Source organism: Pelodiscus sinensis, chromosome 2, assembly GCF_049634645.1.
Source record: "Pelodiscus sinensis isolate JC-2024 chromosome 2, ASM4963464v1, whole genome shotgun sequence".
In the NCBI taxonomy this organism is placed as follows: Eukaryota; Metazoa; Chordata; order Testudines; family Trionychidae; genus Pelodiscus; species Pelodiscus sinensis.
Genome location: NC_134712.1, coordinates 111,111,274 through 111,138,402, shown reverse-complemented (window position 1 = coordinate 111,138,402; position 27,129 = coordinate 111,111,274). Strand labels below are relative to the sequence as shown.

Genomic DNA, 27,129 nt, shown 5'->3' with positions numbered 1-27,129 from the left:
TTCCTGCCCCCTTCCATTTTTGTCCTTCGCCCCTCTCCCTTCTCCCCTATTTATTTTGGGTCTGCACATTCTAAACTCAAAACTCCGGTCATCTGAAGAAGTGGGCTGTGTCCACGAAAGCTCATGATACCATCTACATGTTTTGTTAATCTATAAAGTGCTACCAGACCATTTGTTGCTTTTTTAAGTTTATCCTGTTTTTCATGTTGGTCTGATCTACACCACATGGGATACACAACTCTGGCTATGTAAAATACGTAGCTGGACTTGACGTATCTTACATCACGTTTCCATCCACACAGCATGAGGCCGAGGGAAGCAAACACTCCAGTCAGCTTCCCTTACTCCTTGTGAGGAGCAAGAATACCGGTGCCAACAGAGGTGCCTTTTGAATTGGATCTAGCGGGTTATACTACACCCCGTGTGGCCCCTCTTTGTATGATTTTTCATCAATAGGTCTCAAAGCGCTTTACAGAGGTCAATATCATTATCCCCATTGTATAGATGGGGAAATTGAAGCACAGACAGGTGAAATGACTTGCACAAGGTCACTCAGCAAGCTAGTAGATAAACTGGGAATAGGACCCTAATCTCCTGACTCCCGGTCCAGTGCTCTCATCACTGGGCTACATTGTCAGGCCTGTTGGGGATCTGGTCACTATAGCTCCAAATCAGAAAATCATCACTGTTCAGCACATGCTTAAAGTAAACTACGTGCTTAAGTTTACTTCCCCAACTAGGGATGAACTTAAGTGCATGTGTAACATCAACAGGCGGAACTGAACCTGGGACCTCTGGAGCTTAGTGCATGAACCTCAGCCTGGCTTACAACTAAGGTGGCAGAGGAGACTCATTCTTCTTTATTGCAAGTAGGCTAGCTGCCATGAGATAGGACAGTACACCATACCCAGTAGGTATACTTCCGTGTTTTCCTAAATCCTGATGGTCTCTGTCTTGACTTAGAAGGAGAAAATACCAGCTGTCACAAAGCTCTGAATTGTTATCTAACTTATTCTGGGAATTTGACAATGGAGTTTTATCTGATCTCTAGTACTTACTCTAGTACTTAATGTGACTCATCTGCTAAAAGAAAAAGCCTAGGCTAAATCGATAATTTTGACATCTCCCCTCCCCATACACACACACACACATTTAAGTGACTATTTATTAGCACTGGAAAGATGTTATATTTTTCTGTATTCAACCTTAACTATTGCTCTCATCCTGCAGTTTGATAAACCCTTCAACCATGCCAAGCTCAATTAACATAAATGGGTCTGCATGCAGAAATAACAGGCTGCCTGCATAGACCAGATTGCAGGATCAGGGCCTATAGCCACTATTAATGTAGTTCTTACTCTACCACCACCACACATGTCTTTGTGTGGCTCTTTAAGGTGGTATTTTTACTTTTCTACAGCTTGCTCCTTAAATGCAATGTGAATTAATTATCCAAAAATAATAAAACAAATTTCTGAAATCAACTACCTGAATCTTGAAGTCTTTCCCCACCACTAATATGTTCCAAATTGTTACATAAATGTGATTGTGACCATGTAATTTATATACCTGGAAATATTATTTCTTTTTGTTGTTAATGAAGGTCCTACGGCACAAATTTATGAAAGGTATACTTTTCCATGGGATAATAATTGGGGTGATAATATTAAACTCATGGGCTCATTTTTAATTGCAGGGGCAGATTATGAATACAGCTTCTAAAATGTATTTTAATGAAAAACACTACATCCTGACCTAATCATATCAACCTTATGCTATCTAATTAAGGATGCAAAAAATCATTAGAGTTGCAAAATATTAGTTCCAGCTCCATCAGGCTGCTAGCTGCCCCTTCATGAATATATATTTTTTACTCTATGATAAATAGTTAATGAGGTAAAAATGACAAAATTTGCATATAGGCAAATCAGTTTAATAGAGTGATGTCTTCTCTGACTACAGAAAGTGACTTTTTTCCTATCAAAAGAATGGCTAAAAATACTTTGAAATGATGGCATGACTGTCTTTCCAGAAATGACAAATCGCTTGTCTGAACAATATAAAAATTATAAAATGCAATAACCTTAAATTCTCATCATACTGTAAATGTGTCCTCTGCAGCTACATTTATCAATTTAATAAAAGGAAATTAAGCATATTATAAAATATCCATTTATGGGGTAATTTTTAATCCAGAAGATAAAAATGAGAAGCACATGGTTAAGAGACAGGAAATACTGCAAAGGCCTAGACCTAATTTTCTTTAAAAGGTTTGACTGAATATTTACTTGGACTGCTTCTATTTAATGTAGCTATATATTTATATAGATAGAGATATACGATTTGGCATTCCTGCACTATCATTTGCAAATCTGCTCAAAGTTAACTTAGTATCTCATTTAGAAATGATCACATTAATATTGTACGCTATAAGGCCTGGTGGTGTGTCTTTCAAACTGATTACTTTGAACAATTAAATAGAATGAAAAGAAAGGGACAAGATAAATATCTTATGCTAATTCACAGCACAAAAGCACTTCCAAATCTGCAAAGCCCAGGATCATATAAAAAACTGCCAACATAGCCCTGATCCTGTACTGAAATGCATTCAGGCAGGGCTGCATGACCATGATTTCAAGCAATTAACTGTGTGTTTTTAGAGCTTTCCTATCAGACAACAGCTACATTATAAATACTAGATTTACCCAGATGTAGCCATTTAACAAAATCTTTGCTTTGTTATGAATAACTATCAATCTGATATAATTAACAAACATAAGAAAACACATGTCTCTAGAAGACATCCCTTAATATTATTACTATGTTGTATATATAGCTTAGGTGTTTAGTTTCAGGAAAGAAGTGGCAGCATTCTGCTCTCAGATATTACACTCATGATGAGCTTGATCTTGAGCACTTAGAAATCAACGTTAGAATTCCCGCTCATTTTGTTGGTGCAGAATTTAGCATTCTGCCCACAGGTCCATCACTTTCTCCCACCCACTGTCCTACTTATTTCTCCCACTATCTCTATTTATCCATATCAGATGGCTGATTTCTTAAAGGCATCCAGCTGATACCACAAAGAATTTACTTGCTGAATAGGGAAAAAACTTTTCTTAAAGGCAACATTCATTTTTAATAATTGCAGGGCTCTGTAACATTAAAGGATCAGGCCTATACACTGCAAGACTACCATGATAAACATGCAAAATTCTACACCATGAGCAAAGCTTCTATGAAATTTTTAAAAAAATATTTCTAAGTGTCTGATTTCTTTCAGTAGTTTTATTATGTAAAAAATATTTCATTTAGTACTTGTCAATTACTTTGGAAGCTTTCTTCTACCTGATATCAGACTACTTTTAACTTTACATTTTTTCCCTTTTTTTATTTACCTTTTTTGTTCTCTCCTCTCCTTTAATTCACTTACTTTTCTCTCTGAGCCCTTTCTATGTTATTGGGGGAAAAAACGGTAAGCTGAATAATATAGTGTAGTAGTCCCTTTAAAAGACAAAGGCTGTTTGCAGGTGCCTAGTCTACCATAATTTTCAATATGTCAGTAGTTGCTCGGGCTTATGAAATGAGTTTATTTGGCCTCATTTTTATGTACTAGGCAGAAGTGAAAACAAAATCATTTATTTTGCTTTGACCCAGTATAAAAAATTAAACTTGCTTTTTCACATTAACAAGGAACTAATGTTATCCAAGGAATGTCTTAGTTTTCTGCGGTATGCAATTTTATACTTTAAATACTTCCCCTTCATCCCCTCCCCACAAATAAGGCTAAGCACACTGCACTTTAGGAAAAGCTAAACTTAGGCCAAGTCTACACTATACCTGAAAGGTCGACTTAAGGTATGCAACTCCACATAGAATGTGTAGCTGGAGTTGGCTTACCTTAAACCGAGCTTGGAAGCATCCACCCAGTGGAAGGCTGATAGGAGCAAATGCTGCTGTTGTCTTCCTTTACTCCTTGCAACTGCAAAGAGTAGAGGTGCCAGTTGGAGCTACCTACAGCATTCGATTTATGGGTCTATACTAGACCTGCTAAATCAAACCCCAGAACATTGATCTCCTGTGTGGCGAGTGAAGACATGCCCGTACCGAGTATTTGGGTTTTTTACATTGCCAGTGCATCACCTTTTTATTTCCCCTTTCTGTGTCCAGACTATCATCAAGAAAGACACTGGAAAATAATTCCCGTTGTCACATTTTTATGTCAGTGACAACTGAAGCTATAAACTGCTGATCTCTTAGCTGCAGCTACAGAGAGACTTGCAACATTTGCAGAAACTTATTTGAAATCACTAGTTTCAGTATATTTTAAAAATAATAAAAGTCAAAATAGAATTTGTATCCAGTGTCAAATATAAAGATGCAACTGACTCATTTATTTCATATCTGTAACTAACTAGCTATATTTGCTGAATTAAAAAAGATACTGCACAAAGAGTTGGTGGTCGCTTCGAACTGCAGGCATAGAGGAGTTCATGAATTTGTAAATCTGTCCCTGGTTAAATTAATAATTGCTCATTAACATATTAAAAGTAGTAGCTTAGAAAGTAAATGATGGCAGCTTACAGCTTAAGAGTGAGGGAGAAAGACATGGGTACATACTGGAACACTGATATTATTGTTATTTATTTGCACTGCAGTAGTGCTTAAGAGCCTCATTCATAGACCAGGACTGCACTGTGCTAGGTGCTGTACAACACAGAAGAAAAAGATGGTTCCTGCCTCCAAATAATGTATAGTCTAAGTATAAAACAGTACAGAAGAGGTGGGGAGGCAGAAGGGCAATATGAATCCTCCATTTTTGTCACCCAAAGTTGGTATTCCATGTTCAGTCCACCTAATGCCTTTCACCCTCCCTTCATGTGGCTCCTCATAGACTCATACGCTCATAGACTTTAAGGACAGAAGGGACCATTATGATCATCTAGTCTGACCTCCTGCACAGTGCAGGCCACAGAATCTCACCCACCCTCTCCTAAAATAATCCTCTCACCTATATCTCAGATATTAAAGTCCTCAAATGGTTTAAGGACCCCAAGATGCAGAGAATCCTCCCGCAAGTGATCCATGCCCCATGCTACAGAGGAAGGTGAAAAACTTCCAGGGCATCTGCCAATCTACCCTGGAGAAAATTCCTTCCTGATCCCAAATATGGCGATCAGCTGAAGCCTGAGCATGGGGGCAAGACTCACCAGCCAGACACCCAGGAAAAAGTTCTCTATAGTAACTCCTATCATCCCACCATTGGCCTATTTACCCTCATGTGGGTCCCCTGGGAAGGAAAGGGAGGACACCAAAATTTGGCTGACACAGGCAGTGACTCACTGAGATATCAAGATCACTTTCACTAGACTCCCGGCAACCTTCCTTGCAGTGGTTCTCTAGGAGATTCTCCCACATTTAGCTCATCAGGGTGCTGAACTTGGAAACAACTCTCCTTCTTTAAAAAGTTCAGGGTTCTGTAACATTACTAGCAGTCTGCAGCCAGCATGAGTGCAAATGGCCTTTCCAGTTTTGTCTCTCTGAATGTGGTGTCTCTCGTAGTTTTAAAAGCCGGAGCACAGAACTGGTAAAGTGCTCTCTGCCTGAAGCTCTCATATTATGTGATTGTTTTCCTCCGAGTTACATCCATGCAAACCAAGCATTATTTTTGGATCAACACATCACAAGCTCTTTTCCCAGATTTTCACCGCTACTCACCTTTCGTCTTTCTCCACTGATGCCTCTCCATTGCTCAGCCTTTTTCATGATGTAGCTCAGTTCCTGAGTAGAGATTTCTAGATCTAATGGAATGAAGAATGTGGCTTCTTCACCATGAATGCGTTTAAAGACATCTATTAACCAACCTTCATTGTGCAGCCTAGGGAGAAAAAAAATCAGTGTTGTCTGCAGTAGTTGTTAATACAAATAAATAAGATTGGCTTTATTTTTTATACAGGCACTCCCCGAGTTACATACATCTGACTTACGAACACCCACACATACAGACAAAAGCCTACGTGCAGCCTCAGGGAAGCAGGCAAGAGGTGCAAGTGGCGGCAAACAGTGCTAGTGCTGGTTGGAAGACTCTGGAAGAGCAGGGCGTGGCTGCACAGCCAGTGGCTGGAGTGAAGTGGCACTTTGAAGGGGAAACTGCTGCTTCTCTCCAGCCACCAGCTGCACAGCCACCAACAGCTGCTCTGGAGTCCTCCAGCCCGCACTCACACTGCTCATCACCTCCTGGAGAGCAGGGGCTGCATGCAGCCCATGGGTAGGAGGGGAGGCTGGCTGCAGGAGCTGGCACAAAGCCCATGAGGGAGCAGGCAAAGAATGCCCAAAAGTCTCCTTCAAAGTCTCCACCTACCTGCCCATCCTCCCCTAATTAAACCTGCCTTTCCTCAAGCATCAGCATTCAAGTTTAATAAAAAAACTACTTCTACTATTTTTCATTGCACATATACAGTATTTCTGATACATTGTGGGTTAAAGTAGGCTTTTGTGGGCTACCCTGGGAACATAAATATCATTTATAACATTGTTTCTATGGGAAAATGTGTTCTGAGTTTCAAATAATTGACTTACAAACTCAGATTTGTCTGAGGCCGTGCCATTGGTCTCTAAGGCACCTTTTTATTGGTCAGGAGAAAGACAGCTTCCCTCCTGGAACTGCCCTTTTAAACTGGGAGAGAAGCAATAGCCATTTAGCATCTCATATTGCTTCAACAAGGTTTTCTTTCCTACCTCACCATAAAATGGGGCTAGTATTTAGGACAAATGGCTGATTCCTATCCTAGGGAAATTTTATTGGTGTATAATTTCTGATTATATCTATTGTTATAGTGACTAACCATTGAATTTTCTTTTCTGTTCAACCAAGCAGAATCACACTCAGGTGTCCACATGTTCCACTGTGTGTTGTCTTAATGTTGGGGTGGATTTAGTGTTTCTAAGGGATTATATTTATTTGGTTGTTTTGTCTGAAATAGTAGGTTGGATGCAGTGTTACGGTGGTTCTTATAGGGTAGCTGTCTGGCTGTTGGAATCTGATCATCAGTACAAAAACCATTGGGGCGGGCAGCTGTAGCCACCTTTGGTGTCAAACTTATGTTCATTCCTCTCTCATTTTAATTTCACTATTTTTGTATTTTTAGTTAACAAAGTTGCTAACATAAATTGCATGCAGCTTGTGAGACATCTTTTTGAGGCTCCCTTGGTAAAAAGAAGAGATTGACTGATGTGTATTTCATTTTAAGGAATATAGACAAAATAGCTACATGGAATATTGGACAAGGCTAAAAAACAAGGAGTGCAAGCAAAGAAACAATGGAATATTAAGAAATTTCAAAATGCATTTCTATTAGCATAAAATAATGAATACACTATGTCAAATGAATTCCCTAATGTTACTATCTATTCACACGAACATGTTCAAACAGAGTCATTTCATAATTGAATCTTATGACTAGTTCAATTGCTTCACTGACAACAATGGAAAATTTGTGCAAAAGTCTAACAGATCATAGACCATAGACGACTCACCTGATGAAATGAATTTTACCCACAAAAGCTCATAATTCTATGTTTTTGTTAGTCTCTAAGGGTATGTCTAGACTACATGGCTCCCTCAACGGAGCCATGTAGATGAGTTTACTAGACATAGCAAAATGAAGTGGCGATTTAAATAATCGCCACTTCATTTACATCAAAATGGCCGCTGAGCTGTGCCGACGATCAGCTGATCAGCTGATCAGCACAGTGGGGAAGTCTAGACGTGCTGCGGTTGAGAAGGGAAGCCTTTGTCGACCACTCCGGTAAACCTCGTTTCACGAGGCATACCGGAGCAGTTGACAAAGGCTTCCCTTGTCGACCGCAGCGCATCTAGACTGCCCCACTGTGCTGATCAGCTGATCATTGGCACAGCGTGGCGGCCATTTTGATGTAAATGAAGTGACAATTATTTAAATCGCCACTTCATTTTGCTATGTCTAGTAAACTCATCTACATGGCTCCATCGACGGAGCCATGTAGTCTAGACATACCCTAAGGTGCCACCGAATTATTCATTGTTTTCATAGATGACTTGTAATACTTACATATATTCTATTGCATGCAAATGAAAAAAATACTATCCAAGTAGATGGGCCTCATTACTCTTCTTCATCCTGAAACATTAGAAAGTGATTCACTGGCTAGGTAACTGCTGAAAGATTAAGGGTTTTGGTTTTGTGAAACATCGAGCCACCTATGTGGGAAGAAGGAAATGGCTTCCATATCAGGAAAAGGGGAACCCATCTCCTCAGGGACAGGCTGGTTCAACTAGTCAGGATGGCTTTAAACTTATGAGAAAAAGGAAAGGGAAGAAAAGGGAAGATATGAATACTCAGCACAAAACTGAGTGTTGAGAACAAAGTTAATCAAGGAAGCAAAGAGACATGAGATGTTACTGAATTGTCTATGCACCAGTGCCAGGTAGCTGGGTAATAGACAAGAGGAAATGTTATGCTAATTTGTGAGCACAAATTCGGTCTAGTTGTAGTTACTGAAGTTGGTGACATGAGTCACATGACGAGAATGCTAAAATCAGTGGCTATAACTTAGGGTACGTCTAGACTACAGGCTTTTGTCGACAGAAGTTTTGTTGACAGATACTGTCGACAAAGCTTCTGTCGACAAAGAGCATCTAGACTACATTCAGTTCGGTCGACAAAGCAAGCTGCTTTATCGACATGGCAGTGTAGATGCAAAGGACAGTTTAGATGCAATAACGCTTTCTGTCAACAGAACTCTGTTGACAGAAAGCGTTATTCCTCGTAAAATGAGATTTACCAGCGTCAACAAAACTGCTGAGTTCTGTCGACGTTATGTTGAGAGAACTCAGTGGTAGTGTAGACGCAGGTTTAGTTTTGTCGACAAAAGTCCATTTTTGTCGACAAAACCCTGTAGTCTAGACACACCCTTAGAATCTATTCAGGAAGGATCAAGCAGGCAAAAGGGGAAGGAGAGTTGAACTGTCAAAAACAGCATAACCCATTTCCAAGTCACTGATAACTTAGAAGATAATTATATTGAATGTTTATGGCTAAATATCCTAGCAGATAAGGCACAAGATGGAGTGTTACTTGGTGTCTACTGCAGACCACCAAATCACAATAGAGAAGAGAATGCGTGTGTCTATGTACAGTATAATGTGTATGGGGGAAAAGCTGTGTGATCATGGAGGACTTCAATTTGAATGACATATGCTGGAGGTCTCATGCTGCCAATGCTAAAACATTCTTGGTATTTGTAAACATTATAGATGGCAATTCCTTAACTCAAAAAGTGTTTCAGCCAACATGGGAAAATTCTTTATTAGCTCTTGTCTTAATAAACAAACAGGAACTGATTACTGGACTGAAAATTAAGCCTAGCTTAGACACAAATTATTATAACTTGAACACATTCATAATAAAGTCCAGACCAGAATATATATATATTTGGTGCTTTAATAGGGCCAATTCTGAAAAGCTGAAAACAATTACGAGCCAAATCATCTGGGAGGAAGTATTTACTCAGAAAATGCGAATGATAATTAGAAATAATTTAAGAACATGTTACTAGATGTACAAAAACCACAATCAAGAAAGAAGGCCATACTGATTAAAAATTAACTGGTGTAGAGGGGAAGTAAAGGTGACTACAAACAATTATTAAAATACTATACAAGTGAATGAAAGGGTAAATTGATAGTAATTAATATAAAGCAGAAGTTAGAAATTGTAGAAAGTTGAAAAGAGGAAAAAAATGATTAATGAAGAACTCTGTGCACCAGAGCTAAGGAAAATAAGCAGCAGTTTGAAAATATATTAGGAACAAAATAAGTCCTAACAACATGTAAGTCCATTACAAGATGGGAATGGCAGGATTATCAACAATAACACAGAAAAAGCAGAAGTGTTCAATAAATATTTCTTTTTTGTATATGGGGGGGTGGAGAATGAGCAACGTAGACTCACCACATGGGGATGATAATCACACACCTTTCATTCTACTATCATCTCTGGAGGATGTTAAGCAAAAGCTACTAAAGCTGGATATTTATAAATCAACAGGTGCATATAACTTGCATCCAAGAGCTTTAAAATAGCTGTCAGAGGAGCTCACTGTAATGTTGATTTTCAATAAGACTTGGACTATTGGGAAAGTTCTAGAAGACTGAAAGATAGCTAACCTTGTGCCAGTTTTTAAAAAAGGATGACCTGGGTAACTATAGTCCTGTCAGTCAAACATTGATCCCGAGCAAGATAATCGAGCAACTGATATGGGACTCAATTAATAAAGAATTAAAGGAGGGAAATATAATTAATGCCAGTCAGCATGTATTTATGGAAAATGGATTATGTCAACTAACCTGGTATCTTTTTTTAAAAATGAGATTACAACTTTGGTTGACAAAAGTAATAATGTTGATGTAATCTACTTAGACTTCTGTAAGGCGTTTGATTTAATATTGTTTGATATTTTCATTTTAAAACTAGAACTAATGGCAGAGGTTAAATGGCTTAAAAACTGGCTTATTGATAGGCCTCAAAATGTAATGATAATGCAGAATCTTCATTGAGCAGATAAGTTTCCAATGGGTTCCCTGAAAAAGATCAGTTCTTGAGCCTAGTTGTTTAACATTTTTATCAATGACCTGGGACAAAAGATAAAATTAAGATAAAGTTTGCTGATTATGCAAAAGTTGGGAGTGGAAAATAATGTAATGGACAAATGACTTGGGAAACTGGTAGCAAGCAAACATTGGGCATTGTAATACTGCCAAATTCAAATATTGTATATACATTTGGGAACAAGAATTTTGCCAATACTTACAGGATGGAAGACTCTAAACTGAGAATCAGTGACTCTCAGAAATATTTGGTATCATGGTGATTACTCAGCAGACTATGAACTTCTAGTGTGACACTGCACAAAAGAGCTAATAGGATGATAGAAGCAGAGAGGTTATTTTACATCTATTTGTAGTACTTGTATGACTGCTGCTAAAATACTGTGCCCAGTTCTGTTGTCCACAATTCAAAAAAAGATGCTGATAAATTGGAGCGAGGTCAGAGAAAAGCCAAAGGAACTATTAAAGGATTTGAATACGTCTATTTATCTTAACAAAGAGAAGGTTAAGGGGTAACTTGATTACAGTTAAATGCATCAACATGGGGAACAAATATTTAATAATGGATTCTTCAGTCTAGTACAGAAAAGAACACGATCCACTGGCTGAAATTCATATGGGAAATAAAGCATCATATTTTTTAAAAATAAATAGAGTAAGTAAGCATAAATGAGAGTATCAAGGGTTGTAGTTGAGTCCACTCTGACAATTTTAAAAACTAGACTGGAGCTTTTTCTAAGATATATTCTAGAATTGTTTTGGAGGAAGTTCTACAGCATGTGTTATATAGAGAGTCAAAATAGATGATCACAATGGCTTTGCAATCAACGAATCACCTCTGTATATAGCTATTCTTTGAAATTCAGGTTAGTGATTTAGATGATTTGACACTTATCTTTCTAAACAAGAACTAGACTATGTTATTCACTTCAGCTTGTATAATGGAACATTCTTTTATAAAATGATGTGAAATTTAACGCAGTTAAATTACTGTGATTTTGCTGCCATAAACATTTTCTATATGAAGATTTTAAGCACAAGATTATCAGTTATATAATTAACTTTGAATTAATTAGGAATCATTAAGCCTCTCTCTTCTAGTTTCTTTTCCTTTTGCCCAAAAGTGCCCTGCCTTCTCTAGTAATTTGTGTTTTCCTATGTTTTCCTCTCATTTGTGTAGACAAAAAATCACTCGAACATTTCTTCCTCTTATTTTAACATAGTTTTTTAACATGAGAAAGAAAGAAAGAAAGAAAGAAAGAAAGAAAGAAAGAAAGAAAGAAAGAAAGAAAGAAAGAAAGAAAGAAAGAAAGAAAGAAAGAAAGAAAGCTTTGTTGTCATGTTTCATGTCATCACAGTTTGCTTCAAAGATGTCCATCTTATGCTGATGCTAAAACTCATTGGCTATAAGTAGAGCCCTGTAAATCTGTGGAGATCTACATCCATATTGTGGATTGCAGCTCAGATATGAATTTAAAAACTTGTATCCACACAAGACTCTGCAGCACACACTCCCCAGATTGGAATGGCTGTCACTCAGCCCTGAGACTGTGTATTGCATAGCAGGGGCATAATCACGACTGGCCTGAGTGGGCCATGGACCACCCACTTTGCTTCCAGGCCCATCTGGCACCCCGCCTGGCACCCCATCTGAGAAGTGGGGTCAGGGCGCTGGACTTTACCCTGCTCCGCCCAAAGCTCCAGCCCAAGAGTGGGGGCAGGGCACTGGTTTCTCTCTGGGACCAGCCTGTAGTGGTGGAGGCCATTTGGCCCAGCCAGCGGCTGTTCCCAGGGCCATGTGACCTGGCTAGTGGCTGCTCCCCAGAGTCGGCCCGGGGTGTCAAAGCCTGCATAGCCAGGCTGGTGGCTGCTCCCCGGGGGGTGCTCAAATCTATAGACGAGTCTATAAACTCAGTTAATGTATTAGCTCGGATATATTTTCCTCAGAGGAATTTAAAATTTTCTTAGTTCCATCAAGTTCAAAACTTACACTTATTAAACAATTCTGTTAAAATCCATACATGTTTGTGTACTATGATTTTGCTATTGAGTAAAGCACTTTGAAGACTCTATGCAGCATAACATGTTTTATTATCCTTCCTTTGCTTTATTATTTTGTTATGAATAATTTTAAAAAGTGTGTTATCCAAAGAAGCTTTTCTCTTCCAGTTAAGTTTTCCCCTCCCGTTTATTGGAAAACATTATGGGAAGATTGATCCAGAAGGGAAAGAATCTTTGATGATCTTGCACCTGTTCCCCAGACAATGAAGATGTTCATAATATTCTCATAAAAACCTGCCTTACAAATGTTTTAATTTAAATTAATTTTCCTGAGTAATAAACGACAGCAGCTAAAACTTATGAAGCTATTCAAAACTATTAAGTCAATGATTAAGAAGGCATTAACATCTCAAAAACTAATTAACTAGACTACCAGTACATTGGAGTTGTGTACAGCTTCCAGGAATGTAGAAGCTTTGAAATGCTTGGTAGACATTTAAATTGCCATTTATCTTGTTCTGTCTGCTACAATGGAGTTTCTGGAAAAAGGTAGACAGAGGGATGGCTAGGTTAGATGCAAACAGTATACTGATCATTCTGATTCTTAGAATTGCTCTGATTTTGTGTCTTCGTGCACAGCAGCTATGTGTATGAGCTAATGTCAGATGTATATCAGTGAAAATTGTATTGCTATATAGACAGAGTTGCTCAGAAATCAAAGCCCAGGGCAGGTTAAGCCTCCCCTGACTCAGATTATGACCCTACCCATATTGTGCCCTGAGGCTCCACTCTCCCTCTCCACTTGAAGCCAGCAGGACACTGGGGACATAGGGTCCACACTTAGGGTACTTCTACACAGCAACATTATTTTGAAATAACTAGCTTTATTTTGAAATAACTTAGTTCATGTCTACACAGGCAGTTATTTCAAAATAATGTCAAAATACTGTCAAGCTGAAGGACTTCTTACTCCGACTCCTGTAACTCTCAGGCTGTGTCTACATTGGCACTCCTTTCCGGAAAAGGGATGCTAATGTAGACTTTGGAATAGGCAAATCTGCGGGGGATTTAAATATCCCCCACGGCATTTGCATTAACATGGCTGCTGCTTTTTTCCGGATTGGGGAAAAGCCAGAGAAAAGCGCCAGTCTAGACATGATTCTCCGGAAAATAAAGCCTTTTCCGGAGGATTTCTTATTCCTACTTGAATAAAGCTTTATTTTCCGGAGAATCACGTCTAGACTGGCGCTTTTCTCCGGTTTATCTCCAAGCTGGAAAAAAGCGGCAGCCATGTTAATGCAAATAATGCGGGCGATATTTAAATCCCCCACAGATTTGCCTATTCCAAAGTGCTACATTAGCATCCCTTTTCTGGAAGGGATGCCAGTGTAGACACAGCCTCATTGTACGAGGAATAAGAGAAGTCAGAGCAAGATTGCTCTATTTCAAAATAAGTGCTGTGTAGACGCTCCCGATTTTGAAACAAGTTCTTTCGAAATAAGCTACACAATTGATGTAGCTCACTTTACGTAGCTTATTTTGAGTTAAGCCCTGCTGTGTAGATACACCCTTAGAAACAAAAAATAAAATCATTCCACACAAGTAAACCAAAACCTACTACTAGGGGCAGATATAGGGCAGGGCAAGCGGGGCAGCTGCCCTGGGCCCCACGCTTCAAGAAGCCCCACACATGCACCATGGCACCACTGCGCATGCGCCATGGCAAAGGGGGTCCCCGTGAAATGGTCCTTGCCTACTACTTTTGACTTTATACCACATATGTGGCAAATGCCACCCATCATCGGGCAGGGAAGAATGACGGGGCCAGTGGTGAAACAGGGATAGTCTTAGCAGCAAGACGGGGGAAACTAACCAAAGGGCCACTGGTAGCTCCTCTCCCCATGAGCCTCTGGCACTCACTAGAGCGGTGTTTCCCAAATGGTGCTCCGCGGAACCCTGGGGTTCCGCAAAGCGAACATAAGGGTTCCGCGAGAACCCGAACGCTCCCCTCCCCCCACCCATAAAGAGACAGAGGAGCCCAGCGCGCAAAGACGCTGGTTCCTTCCCTGCTCCCCTTTCAGACATCTCCCGCGTCCCCCGCTGCTGCTCTGCTTTTACCACCGAAAAAAGCAGAGTGGCAGCGGGGGATGCGGGAGAAGGATCTTGGGTTGATCGGGCAGAAGCGGGACAAGCAGCTGTTGCTGCTGCTAGGTCCGGTGGTAAAGGCAGCATGTGTGTGTGTGGAGGGGGGGGGAGTACTATCAGTGAGTGAAACACCGGAACTCCTACTCACTGTGAAGATCGGAACAAATCCCCATTCACACTGTGAGGACATGTGGCTCCTGTGTGTGACTTTAAGTTTAAGAATTCAATCTAATATCAAAATTCCCCATGGATCGTTGGTTCAAAGAAGGAACTTTAAAGAGAAAAGTGAGTACTTCAAACTCCAATATTTTTACTGAAACCAGCAAGGAAAATACTGAGGCAGCTCAAGTTAATTATGAAAAATTTCAGCTGACTAATAAGAAACGCAGGTATTGTGAGGACTATTTGGCATTTGGATTCACAAGCAATGGAAATGAAGATGCTCCAGGTGCCCAGTGTGTAGTGTGCAACAAAATATTATCTAATAGTTGTTCAGTACCTGCTAAATTGCGAAGACATTTTGAAACAAATCATCCAGAATACAAAGATAAAGACATTAGTTTTTTTAAGCAAAAGCTTGAATCGCTTGAAAAAAGTAAACTCTTCATGTCAAAAATTGCCAAATCTGATAATGAAAATGCAACAGAGGCATCTTACAAAGTAAGCTATCGTATATCGCTCGCCGAAGAAGCACACACTATTGGGGAATCATTCATAAAACCATGTGCAAAAGATATTGTGATGTGTATGTTGGATCAGGAGTCTAGTAAAAAAGTTGAGGCCGTGCCACTATCAAACAATACTGTTACACGTCGTATTCACGATCTTGCTGCTGACATCGAGAAGGAGCTTATTTTTCGGCTGCATTTATGTGATGCATATGCATTACAATTAGACGAGTCCACTGACGTTGCAGGTCTTGCAGTTCTGCTTGTATTTGTCCGTTATGATTTTAATAGTTCTATTGAAGAAGGCTTACTTTTATTTGAATTTTTGCAAACCAATACAACTGGTGAGAATATATTCAATTGTATCAATAACTTTATGAAAACACATCAAATAAGTTGGGAAAAATGTGTTGATGTGTGCAGTGATGGTGCCAAAGCAATGGTAGGAACAGTGGCTGGCGCTGTAACACGAATAAAAAATGTAGCACCAAACTGCACCAGCAGTCACTGCATTCTCCACAGACATGCTCTGGTAGTTAAGAATATTTCTCCCTCTCTTAAAAATGTGTTGGACGAAGCAGTACAGATTATTAATTATATAAAAACTCAACCATTACAATCAAGACTGTTCAAATTTATGAGTGAAGATATGGGTAGTCAGCACACAGCCCTGCTTCTACATACAGAAGTCAGGTGGCTATCACGAGGAAAAGTGCTGGTTAGATTATTTGAATTGCGTCATGAGCTCTCCGCAAATCTGATGGATCACAAATTCCAACTGTCTGATTGTTTAACAGACTTTCTGTGGTTATCTAGAGTCGCGTATCTTGCAGACATCTTTATAAAACTAAATGAAGTAAATCTGTCGCTGAAAGGAAAGAATGTAAATATTTTTAATGCGAAAGACAAAATTTTGTCTTTGTCATGGAAGCTAGTTTTGGATCTCATCTGTAGGACAAAATGATTTGGATTGTTTACCAACTCTGAATGATTTCCTTGAAGAAAATGGATACAAACTTGATGAAGATATTCGCAGTGACATTGCAGATCATCTTCGCGATTTATACACGAACATCATTAAGTATTTTCCAAACATCAATGACAACAATAACTGGATTCGAAATCCATTAAGTTTAACAGAAAAGCCAGTCAGTTTTTCTACACAAGATTATGAAAACCTAATTGAAATCACTTCAGATGGCCAATTAATACAAAAATTTAAAGAAGTTTCTCTGATTACATTTTGGAGTGACTTATGTCAAAGTCAAGAATATTCATCTTTATCAAGACGCGCAATTCGTCAGCTGTTACCCTTTGCCAGTACATACTTGTGCGAAACTGGGTTCTCGAACTATGCAGCAATGAAAACAAAATACAGAAATCGACTGAATGCTGCGCCAGATATGCGAATCCAACTTTCTAGTATTAAACCAAATATAAAAAGAATTTGCCAAGAAAAGAAGAAAAACCACTCTTCGCATTGAAAACTATGAATATAATTAATATTATTTGATAGTTTTATTTTTTGTACATATTTAATGATTTTTGTTGAATATAAATGAATGGTGTTATATTCAATATGTTGAATTTAAATGAATGGTGATCTCATGACAGGATTTAGCATCTTATTACTATCAATTGTGGTGTACTGGATGTCTGTGTGTGTTTGGGTGTGGTTTTTTGCTCGACAAACTTAATCCCTGACTAGGGGGTTCCTTGAAATTTTTCTGAGTTTGAAAGGGTTCCGTGGTCAAAAAAAATTGGGAAACACTGCACTAGAGAAAGGGGTGTTGACTGGCCAGCATTTCCCAGCTTCCAGGATTTAATCTGGGATGGGGTTCGTGTGGATCGTCTTTCAGCTCCATAACAGCATCCCACCCTACCCACCCAAATTAGAAAAGGGAACTCAGCCACAAAGATGCTGAAGATCTATCCAATCACCCATGTAGGGTTAAGAATGATTTCTTTTTCCTCCCTTGTGCCAATTGGTGGAGGAATAGGGGGCGTTTTTTGCCTTCCTTGCAGCACCATCTAACTACACTGAGTTAAGTAGAAATGTGTTCAGAACCTAAATGAGGTACTGGGTGGAATTGTTTATTTGTTGCAATTTGTGTCTCACTTCTCATGCTATTACAGAATAATATGAATGCTTCCCAAAGGTAAAAGAACTGTGATTTTGGTGATGGGTCCATGGGAAAGATTTGCAGGCCAAGTTCTGAATTTGTAGCCCCTGTAGCATGAGATCTTCACCTTTTTGCATCCCCTGTCTCCTTGGTAGATAGGATGAGGAAAGCCTACTTTGTATTATGGATTATATGGCAAGAATCTGTGTATCCCGGTGCTCGTTATGGGTTATATGGTAAGGAACCTCTTTACTGGAACCAATTTAATGCCTGGTGTAGAACAGTATGGGTGATGGGCAGGCACTGCCCTCTCTTTTGTGTTAAAATGTAATCAAAGTTCCTGCTTGCCGCTCAATACCATGCATGAGTCCACGTGTGTGCACACCAGTGGTGCTTGTACAGCTAAGAATTCCTGCCAGAAAGATGGCAAGAAGATGGACGAAGAACAATCATGCTAGAGATGGGAGGAGACCATTTGCATTCAAGCCACAATAGCCCCAGTTTGAAACATAAAGCAGCCAAAAGGACTCGTGCAACAGCCAAAGATCAGGGAAAATGCTGTGTCCTCTACCCTACCCCTTTCTTTCTTGGCTTGCTCCATCCCTCAGAAACTCCCTACTTGTAAATCCAAAAGTAAAAATCTTCAAAATCATCTCAATAGGACTTCAAAAGTCAGGGCAATTTAGGCATGACTTAACTACTTTAGAAATTTTAACCCCAAAGCAAGTAACATTACATCATAAGTTACTTAATGTCTCCCTGCTGAGAAACTTGATTGGCTTCAAATATAGTTCTCTGTCTCACTGTCTTCCCTTCAGCACCCGTGCAATGGAAGTTGTGCAGGAGTTAACCCCTGATTGACTGTGACCAGGTGGAACTACTTCAGATGATAACATATTATTTGCTGGCATCACCTAACATCTTATAGGATGCTATAGCAGTGGAACGTGTAGCCTTGAAGATAGCAGTGACACTGGTAAAAGTAAAAAAGGCTTACCTTAGAAAATAGAGGAACAATACTGTAGATGAAATAATGAACAAAATTGTGTAAAGCACCACGGTAATCAATGCACCAGGAATTCCTGATTGCTCTGTTCTTGAAAAGAGCCAATAGAGCTTTGCAGCATCAGCAATGGGCTTCTCTGCTCTGTAGGTAAGTCGCTGACATATACAAAGAAAAAGAATCCAATGAGAAAATGGCAGACTCAGTTAGTCTATTTATAGAAGGCCACACACACACAGAGAGAAGAATGAACACTTCTTTAAAATAAGGATTAAAATTTAATTTGCAGGGCACATAACTAAAAATCTCTTAGGAACCTGTATGTAAAACAAACAAAAAAAAATACAAGTTGGCTTACTTGTATTCACTATATCTTTTCTTGTTTTAATGAAGTCAGAATCAAGCCTTCTACAGATAATTCATGGAGCAAAACCTAGGCTTTATTTGCAAACAACCAGATGTGGATTTAATGAACACATTGTTGGAAAAAATTAAAATGAGTATGGAGGAGCACTGCCTTATTTTCAATTGATAACATGAGTTTAATTTCTGCAAGGAATGCTGTGATATTAAAAAGACTTACACAGTAACTTTTCAAGAATGCTGAATGGGCAAAAAACCCATGTGATAGGGCATTATTCCAAATAGGTGGGACCTATATTACAAGAAAAACACTAGTCCTTACCAGACACCACAAGTAGTCTGTAGAGCTCACACTTTTGAGACTGGCTTGCCTCCAGTCTCATTTTCAAATCAAGACATCAATGGTAGCTACATCTCGAAAACAAAGGTAAATTGTACAAAGTGCCAGACTAAAGTATCAGAACATGCATATGTCTTGCTAGCTGTCACCTAGCACAGCTTCTCTAAACAATACCATCAGTCAAAGAGGGCGGTAGATTCACAGAGCTTCACTGAGACCCAATGAGGTGGGAAAAACAGTGGAAGCAAGTACAATTAGATCAACAGCAGTCGACAGCAGGGGTTTGCAAAGCTTTTTTGCCCAAAGGGGTTGACCCTATTCAGTCCAGATAGACAAATTCCTAAGATCCCCCTTATGAAGCAGTATGTGAAATTATGTACATGCATTACTATGTCTGCATGAAATCCCTTAGCTAGAAAATGGAAGCTATCCATATTTTCAATAACCAAAAAACTGAATTTGGGAAACCATGACAGTCAGCATTTGATTGGAGAACTGACCCAGAGGCAAATTATTTTATGCTATGGAGCCCTTACTTAGTAGATTCTTTGAGGGAAAAGATTTAGATATGGTGAAATGAAAATCACCTAATAGCTTTGGCTAACCTAGAAGCTATCAGTCTCCCAAGACTAAATACCTCATAGCTGTATACAACTGCAGTTACTACGGTTAACACTTTTTCATGAAAATCCCAAGTATAACAAAAGCTATCTGACTATTACACTCTCTGATATTAACAGTAATGAAATGTCATCTCATTTGTCTTAAACTAAATCTTGATAAGGACATGAAGACATGATCATTCAGTTGGCAGTAAAAGATACCAAAATCTCTAGTATATGGAACAGGATACAAACAATATCATATTTGTGTAGATTAAAATTTGACATTTAACTGAGATTAATCTGATTTGCGCACTTCAGTGATAATTCACAAATACAGGCAGTCCCCGAGTTACACGGATCCGACTTATGTCGGATCCGCAGTTACAAACGGGGCTTTTCTCGCCCCAGAGGATGGGAGCAGCGGGACGCCCAGATGCGCCGCGGTCCGCCGCCCCCGTCCTCCGGGGCTAGAAAAGCTGCTCCCTGTCTCCCTGGTCTGCTGGTCGGGAGACGGGGAGCAAAGCCTTGGAGCACGCCCGCAGCGGGACAGCCCGGGAACGCTTGAGCTGTCCCCCTGCAGGCATGCTCCGTGGCTTTGCTCCCCGTCTCCCGACCAGCAGACCAGGGAGACGGGGAGCAAAGCCGCGGAGCACGCCCGCAGCGGGACAGCCCAGGCATGCTTGGGCTGTCCTGCTGCGGGCGTGCTCCAAGGCTTTGCTCCCCGTCTCCCTGGTCTGACCAGCAGACCAGGAAGATGGGGAGCAAAGCCTCAGAGCACGCCAGCAGTGGGACAGCCACGGTGCGCCTGGACTGTCCCGCTGCCCGCGTTCTCTGCGGCTTTGCTCCGCGTCTCCCAGGTCAGCAGACCAGGGAGACAGAGCAAAGCCATGGAGGACTTGGGTGCTCCCGCCACCCCGTCTCCCTGGTCTGCTGGGGGGGGGGTGCAGCTAGTGCCCCCCCCCCAGCAGACCAGGCTTTTCTTGCCTACCCCTGGGGGAGAGCAGCTGGGGGCTGCCGGGTTAGTCCCGCAGCGCCGCTCCGGACCAACCCGGCAGCACCCTAGCTGCTCTGCCCCAGGCATCCTGATTCAGCCGCTGCTGGTCAGTTTCAGCAGCGGCTGAATCAGGACGCCTGGGGCAGAGCAGCTGGGGTGCTGCTGGTTTGCTCCAGTAGCGCCGAGGAGCCGCACTACTGGAACAACCCAGCAGTACCCCAGCTGCTCTGCCCCAGGCGTCCCCAAGTCAGCCGCTGCTGAAACTTACCAGCGGCTGACTACAGGAAGCCCGAGGCAGAGTTGCTCTGCCCAAGGCTTCCTGGAATCAGCCGCTGATTAGTTTCAGCAGCAGCTGACTTGGGGACGCCTGTATGTAAGTCAGAACTGGCATCCAGATTCAGCCGCGGTTGAAACTGATCAGTTTCAGCAGCGGCTGACGCCAGTTCCGACTTACATACAGATTCAACTTAAGAACAAACCTACAGTCCCTATCTTGTACGTAACCCGGGGACTGCCTGTATGTTTTGTTTAAATAAGTTACATAATACTTTAAATAAAACAAGAATTTTTCTAAAACCATTAGTGAATTTTTTGCCTGTTTTTCAACCATCTCTAAATTGTTATGAACATACCAAGGTATCACTTTTTCCCTTTTCTCCTCCCTCCCCCTTCCCCAAATCACAAACTGCATTATCTCAAATCTACTGAGTTCTTTAATGGCCCGATATGAGAACACACTGACCTGTACTTATTACGGTTTTCAATGGCAGTAGGCATGGTTGGAAGCACAGTATCTACCCACAGTGCTCATGTGGCCTGGTTCCACTTTGCTATGCTATACGAGCACCTCACAGTCTTAATGATATTTCTCGTCATGACTCCCCTGTGAAGTAGGGAAGTACTGCTGTCCCTTTCTTACAGATGGGGAACTGAAGCTTCAAATAGCTAAGGGACTTGTCCAAGATCACACAGGAAGCTCATGGTAGAGCAAGGCCTTATCTGAAACACTGGCTATGGCCCTCACCACTGGGATATCTATCCATACTAACTCGTAGCAGATCATTGCAGAATCAGGTTTTAATTGTAGATCTAAGATATTCTCTTACTTGTGGCTTTACCAAAAAAAAAATCCAAAACAAAATCTTATATCATGAACTATTGTGGTGTTTTCCTTTAATAATAATGATAATAAAGAAGTGTATTAGTGAACAAGAAACCCTCTTCTTCAGAGCAAGCAATTGGTCATCCTTCATAAGCAGTAAGTCTACTTAGAATATTAAAAGATTAACATTAAAATAACTCAGGTTACATAACCACAATATAACATTTTGAAAATGCTTGGTCTCAGATAAATTGATTGGCAAGTAAACATGAAACAGGTGCTGAAAGAATGCCAGGAGGGGAAAAAAAATTATGAGTTCCTCGTGAGGATCATCCTGGTAGATAATACTGCCAAAGTTTCACTATGAAGTACTAGGAGAAATGTGCATTCAGAACTTCTCACTTGGAATCTATTCTCTGCTGTAATGAAAAACTTAATTACATGATCCATATTTAAAGTTTCTCTCTAACCAAATAGTAGGAGCCCTGGTGCTTTGGTTGACATCTATTGTTAATTAATACGGTCTTGCTAGGATCAAAATTGCTCTACTAGAGTCAATAACAAAACTTCCACTGGCTACTATAGGAAGATTTCAGGATTTTAGCCTTATTACTGAAGAAAGGCTGATTATTGCTATCCAAAAAAATGCCAAATTATTATTAATATTATAGTCTGAGTCAACAGCCTCTTCCTATTCAACAAAACACTTAAGTCTGCTTAACTTTCACTGTGTTCCTGAGTTCCATTAAAATCTGTGGGAAGCATGTACGTAAATGTTTTGCTGGATATGGATAGTAAAGAACATGCTTAAATGCTTTGATGAATCAGGACCAAAAAATAACTTGAGCTAGTGGAAGCAACAGATGCCCTGAAAATCAGCCCACTTTTCTTTCTGGAGACTAATTTTAGCACCAAATTTTGAAAATTTAGGCCAGTGTTAGCCTCTCACAAGAAGTCCTTGGACTCAGCTTGTGCTAAAAGCATGAGCGTACCAGGCTCTTAAATACATGTGTTATGGGAAGGGAAGAGATTTCCCTAATAATTTTTCCTCAATACAAGAATGAATCCAACAAGGCAGAGTTAAGCTGTCATTCTAAATTTTTTGTGTACATTCAGTATAGAAAAAGATTTTTCTTTTAAGTATTGCTAGTTTAGAAGTTGAGAAAACATCAACTTCCTTCCCAGTAATAAATTGCCACATGAAGCTAATGACAATTAGAATAGAGTTCTATTAATATTTTATGCCAGTCACAAAAAGACATCTCAGTGCAACTCTAACGCATTGCTACATACTGAAATGAAGTGTATTATCGAAACCATCTCTGTGATAGCCAAAATCAAACTTCCCACAAACTAGTATTTTCACAAGAAGAACAACAAGGGATAGGAACTTTTCAAAAGGACTTTTAAGGGGTAGCACTGTCTACAGTTAGGAATCTAGGATGGTAGAAGTAAGGAAGCTTAGTTCCATCCCTCATTGTGGGTTGCTGAATAACCTGTGGGAAGAATTTAAGCCTCAGTGCCCCCATCTAAATTGGTCATAATACCTATGGTACCTTTCTAACGCACTTTGAAATCTTCAAAAGAGGCCATTAGAATTATTTTAAATGGTAGACTTTTAAGTGAAAAGAAGAGAATGCTATTTTCTATAGCATTTAATATCTGTTTCTTTGCTAGAAAAATATGAAATACTAGTATGTAAAACCACTCATTAACACATCTCAAATATCATCTATAACTGCAGCAATCCTTTCCAATGCTTGTACAATCATTTCAGCACTATTCTCTATATTATATCCATATGTTTGTAAGTACAGTACTCTTAATTGTACACAAAAACAACAGAATGTGTCCATCAGATGAGAATACTGTTACTAAAAAGGTAATATAAACCAATATTATTGCATTTATTTTTTAACTTACATGTGCAGTTGCTAAGGGTGGAATTTCACATCATTCACTGAATAAAACAATCTCCTACGTCAAGGACTCATGTGCAAGTTATTTTAAGTGACTTACCCCGAGGAATACATCCACTACAAATACTGCCAAGGGGTCTAGCACTGTCCAGAGTCCCATAGCCATGATAAACTTTGACAAGAAGGAAGGGAATGAGTCAAACAGTTGCTGACAGCCCCATCTGATCAGAACCATAAGAAGCATCACTGCATTCAAGGTTAGAGGTCCCACCACAACTATAGACAACTCTTCCCTGGTAAGCAGCAAAGAGTTCTGATAGCAGAGGTCCACAGTATGCGGGAAGAGCTGGAACCTGGAAATAAGCAAAGCAAAAATGCATTGGTGAGAATATCTGTGTTGCTGGACATACTACGCTAAACATTAAAAAATAATTAATTTGCATAATAATTGCCCATGTAACTATCAGGTCCCCAGAATAATCATGATCCAGTGTGTGATAATAGTAGCATTCACTGTTTGAGTGTCCTTAGGCTAAATTCTTAACCTGGCCCAAATCCCATACCATATGCAAAGAAAATGGACTATACAACCACACAGTGTGGTGAAGCTACACAGGAAAGTAATATTTTTCCATATTCCTATTCACTTTCAGGCAAACTGATATGAAGTGGTTAGGACAGCCTGCAGGGACATATTCGCTACTACAGCCAGCCTTCCTTCCTCCCATGCACTGATGGGCAACTAAGATGAATGAATGGGCTGCATGAGTGGCCCTCCTTCATCTCAGTGTGCCACAGTGGTGGGTAACCTGCAGCCCTCAGCTCACTGGGGTTCCACCTGTGACCCGTGCACCCCCTCTCTGCCATGCCTATTACCAGGGGAAGATGGCCATTTTGCGGGGCCCAGGGCAACACAATTTCATGGGGCACCCCTTTGCCCGGCGCATGCGCGGGGCTTCTTGAAGCGCGGGGCCCGGGGCGGCCGCCCCGCTTGCCCTGCCATATATACGCCCCTGCCTATTACACACAAGGACACTGGAGCCCCACACTTCCTACTCTTCCCCCTCCTTCCCAGAGCTTGAACACCATGAACCAGCTGTTCAAAGCTGTTCAATCTCTGGGAGTGATGGGGGAAGAGCGGGGACAGATCATGAATCAGCAGATCATGCTCCGAAAGTGCTGGGAGGAAAATGGAGGAGTAGGAAGTGCAGGGCTCCAGTGCTCCAGTGTAAAAGAAGTGCGTGAGGGATAGGAGCAGACAGGGGGTGCCCAGGCTGCAGGTGGAACCTCAGTGGGCCACATGTGACCTGCAGGCTGCAAGTTGCCCACCACTGAGTTAGATGGATCCCTATGAGCACAATCCATAGACACACCCCACTCTGAGGGTATGTCTAGACTGCATCCCTCTGTTGGCAGAGGGATGCAGATTAGGCAGGTCGACATTGCAAATGAAGCGGGGATTTGAATAAAAATGGCCTCCTGTAATGAGGTTTACAGAATCTGTCAAAAAAGGCTTTCTTTCTCAACAGATCCCCTCTAGACTGCTGCTTTTTGCCGACAAAGTGCTGAGTTGGCAATAATGGTGGCCATTTTTATGCAAATTAAGTGCAGGATATTTAAATCCGCATTTCATTTGCAATGTCGACATGCCTATTCTGCATCCCTCTGCTGACAGAGGGATGCAGTCTAGACATACCCTTAGAAAAGCATAGGCAGCCCCCAAAACAGCCAGCTACAGGATGTCAAAAAACCCACAGCTTCCTGAACCAGTCCAGAACTGCCAGAGAGAAGCATCCTACTATCAACCATGTTCACTTGTATTTTGAGAAGCCCACACCTCTGTTAAAGGCAATGAGAAGACACAATCTTGCATACTCAAGAAACTCTTAACTATTTCGGATGCAAATGCATTGTTGATTATGTTATTGTGCTGAAATTCAATCCAAATTTTTTTAACAAAGTGCCTGATGTGATGTTCGTGCATCCAAGTTAGGCACATAAAAGAGGAACTGAGCTACCACTAACTTTGATGGGATTAATGGGTCCTCAGTTCTTCTGACATACAGCCTCTGAAATTCAGGTGCCGAAATATGGCATTACAGGCCTAGCTTTGGGCACCCTGATTTTAAAATGTTGACATTAATCTGGGTGGCTGACTGACATAGTTGGGATGCTGTTTTATGGGTATGATTACCCCCTACAACCAGCTGTCATTTTCTGTTTCCTCCCTTATCTTATTGACCAGGACCTTCCGCTGGTGTATGTGAGCAGCACTTCTGACTACTAGTGTATTTCCTGGCCTCCTCGAGCCTCCTCGAGCAACCCATTCTGGCTACTACTGAAGTCTCCTCCATCTTGAGTGAGGAAATGAGGGTAGGGATGAACCTAGATCTGTAATAGACCTAAGAGGCCTCTCCCCTCTCCCCGCCATGAATACCAAATGTTCAGAACCCTCTTAGTTCCATGTTCAGATTTATTCCAGAAACTGGTCATATTACTATCTCCTAGCTATCTTACCAGGCCTCCAGGCTGCTGTGAAGAAGAAGAAAAATCTTCAATACAGCCATGTCTGGTAGAAAAATTACTTTGTGACCACCTAATACGTTGATCTAGATCTAGGGACCATGCATGAGCACTGGTGCTGTCATCTAGTTTATCCCATGCCAGTGCAGAATTGCTCCCCAATTTCTACTAAATTTTCTGGAAATAATCAAATATTTTAATAGTTCTTCTGTAAATCTCTGAGAAATATTCTATTTACTGTTCTTAAAATGAAACATACCAATTGGATAATAGTTTCACACCATGTTTATATTTGTGCTTAATTTATCAAAAGCAGTGGAAATTCTACCTGGGACAACCTGAATGTCATTTGGATCCTCTTTTAACGACCTAAATACTTATTTCTCTCATCATCCACATTCCATAAAATATATGTATATTTATATATTTAAATAAATGTTTATCTCTGTGTCTGTCTACCACCTCTGTGGAATTATTTAAAACAGTGCTTTTTTTGTTTTAAAAAAAAGGTGCTGGTTCTAGGGTTGCCAGATGGTTTAAAAAAAAAAAAAAGCCTAGGGGCCGAAATGCGGTCACGGTCCCTTTAATTGCAACATGTCCATCCGGCATGGCGCAAGTGCTCCCTGGGCTGGTGGTTATGCCGGGGGAAAGCTGCAAGCGCTCCCATAGAAAGGTGACGGTACACCGTACCGATG

The 27,129-nt window shown here is 40.5% G+C and overlaps 1 protein-coding gene across 1 annotated transcript in view; it reads right to left on the bottom strand.

Moving 5' to 3' along the window:
- The window catches only part of LOC102458814 (uncharacterized), a 492,720-nt gene that overhangs the window by 54,412 nt on the left and 411,179 nt on the right, over window positions 1-27,129 (bottom strand). The window contains exons 22-24 of the mRNA XM_075919824.1: window positions 24,012-24,264; window positions 18,583-18,746; window positions 5,719-5,878 (exon numbers count right to left, since the gene is read on the bottom strand). Of these exons, the coding sequence (XP_075775939.1) occupies window positions 5,719-5,878; window positions 18,583-18,746; window positions 24,012-24,264 (577 nt within the window). The remainder of the gene's footprint in view (window positions 1-5,718; window positions 5,879-18,582; window positions 18,747-24,011; window positions 24,265-27,129) is intronic.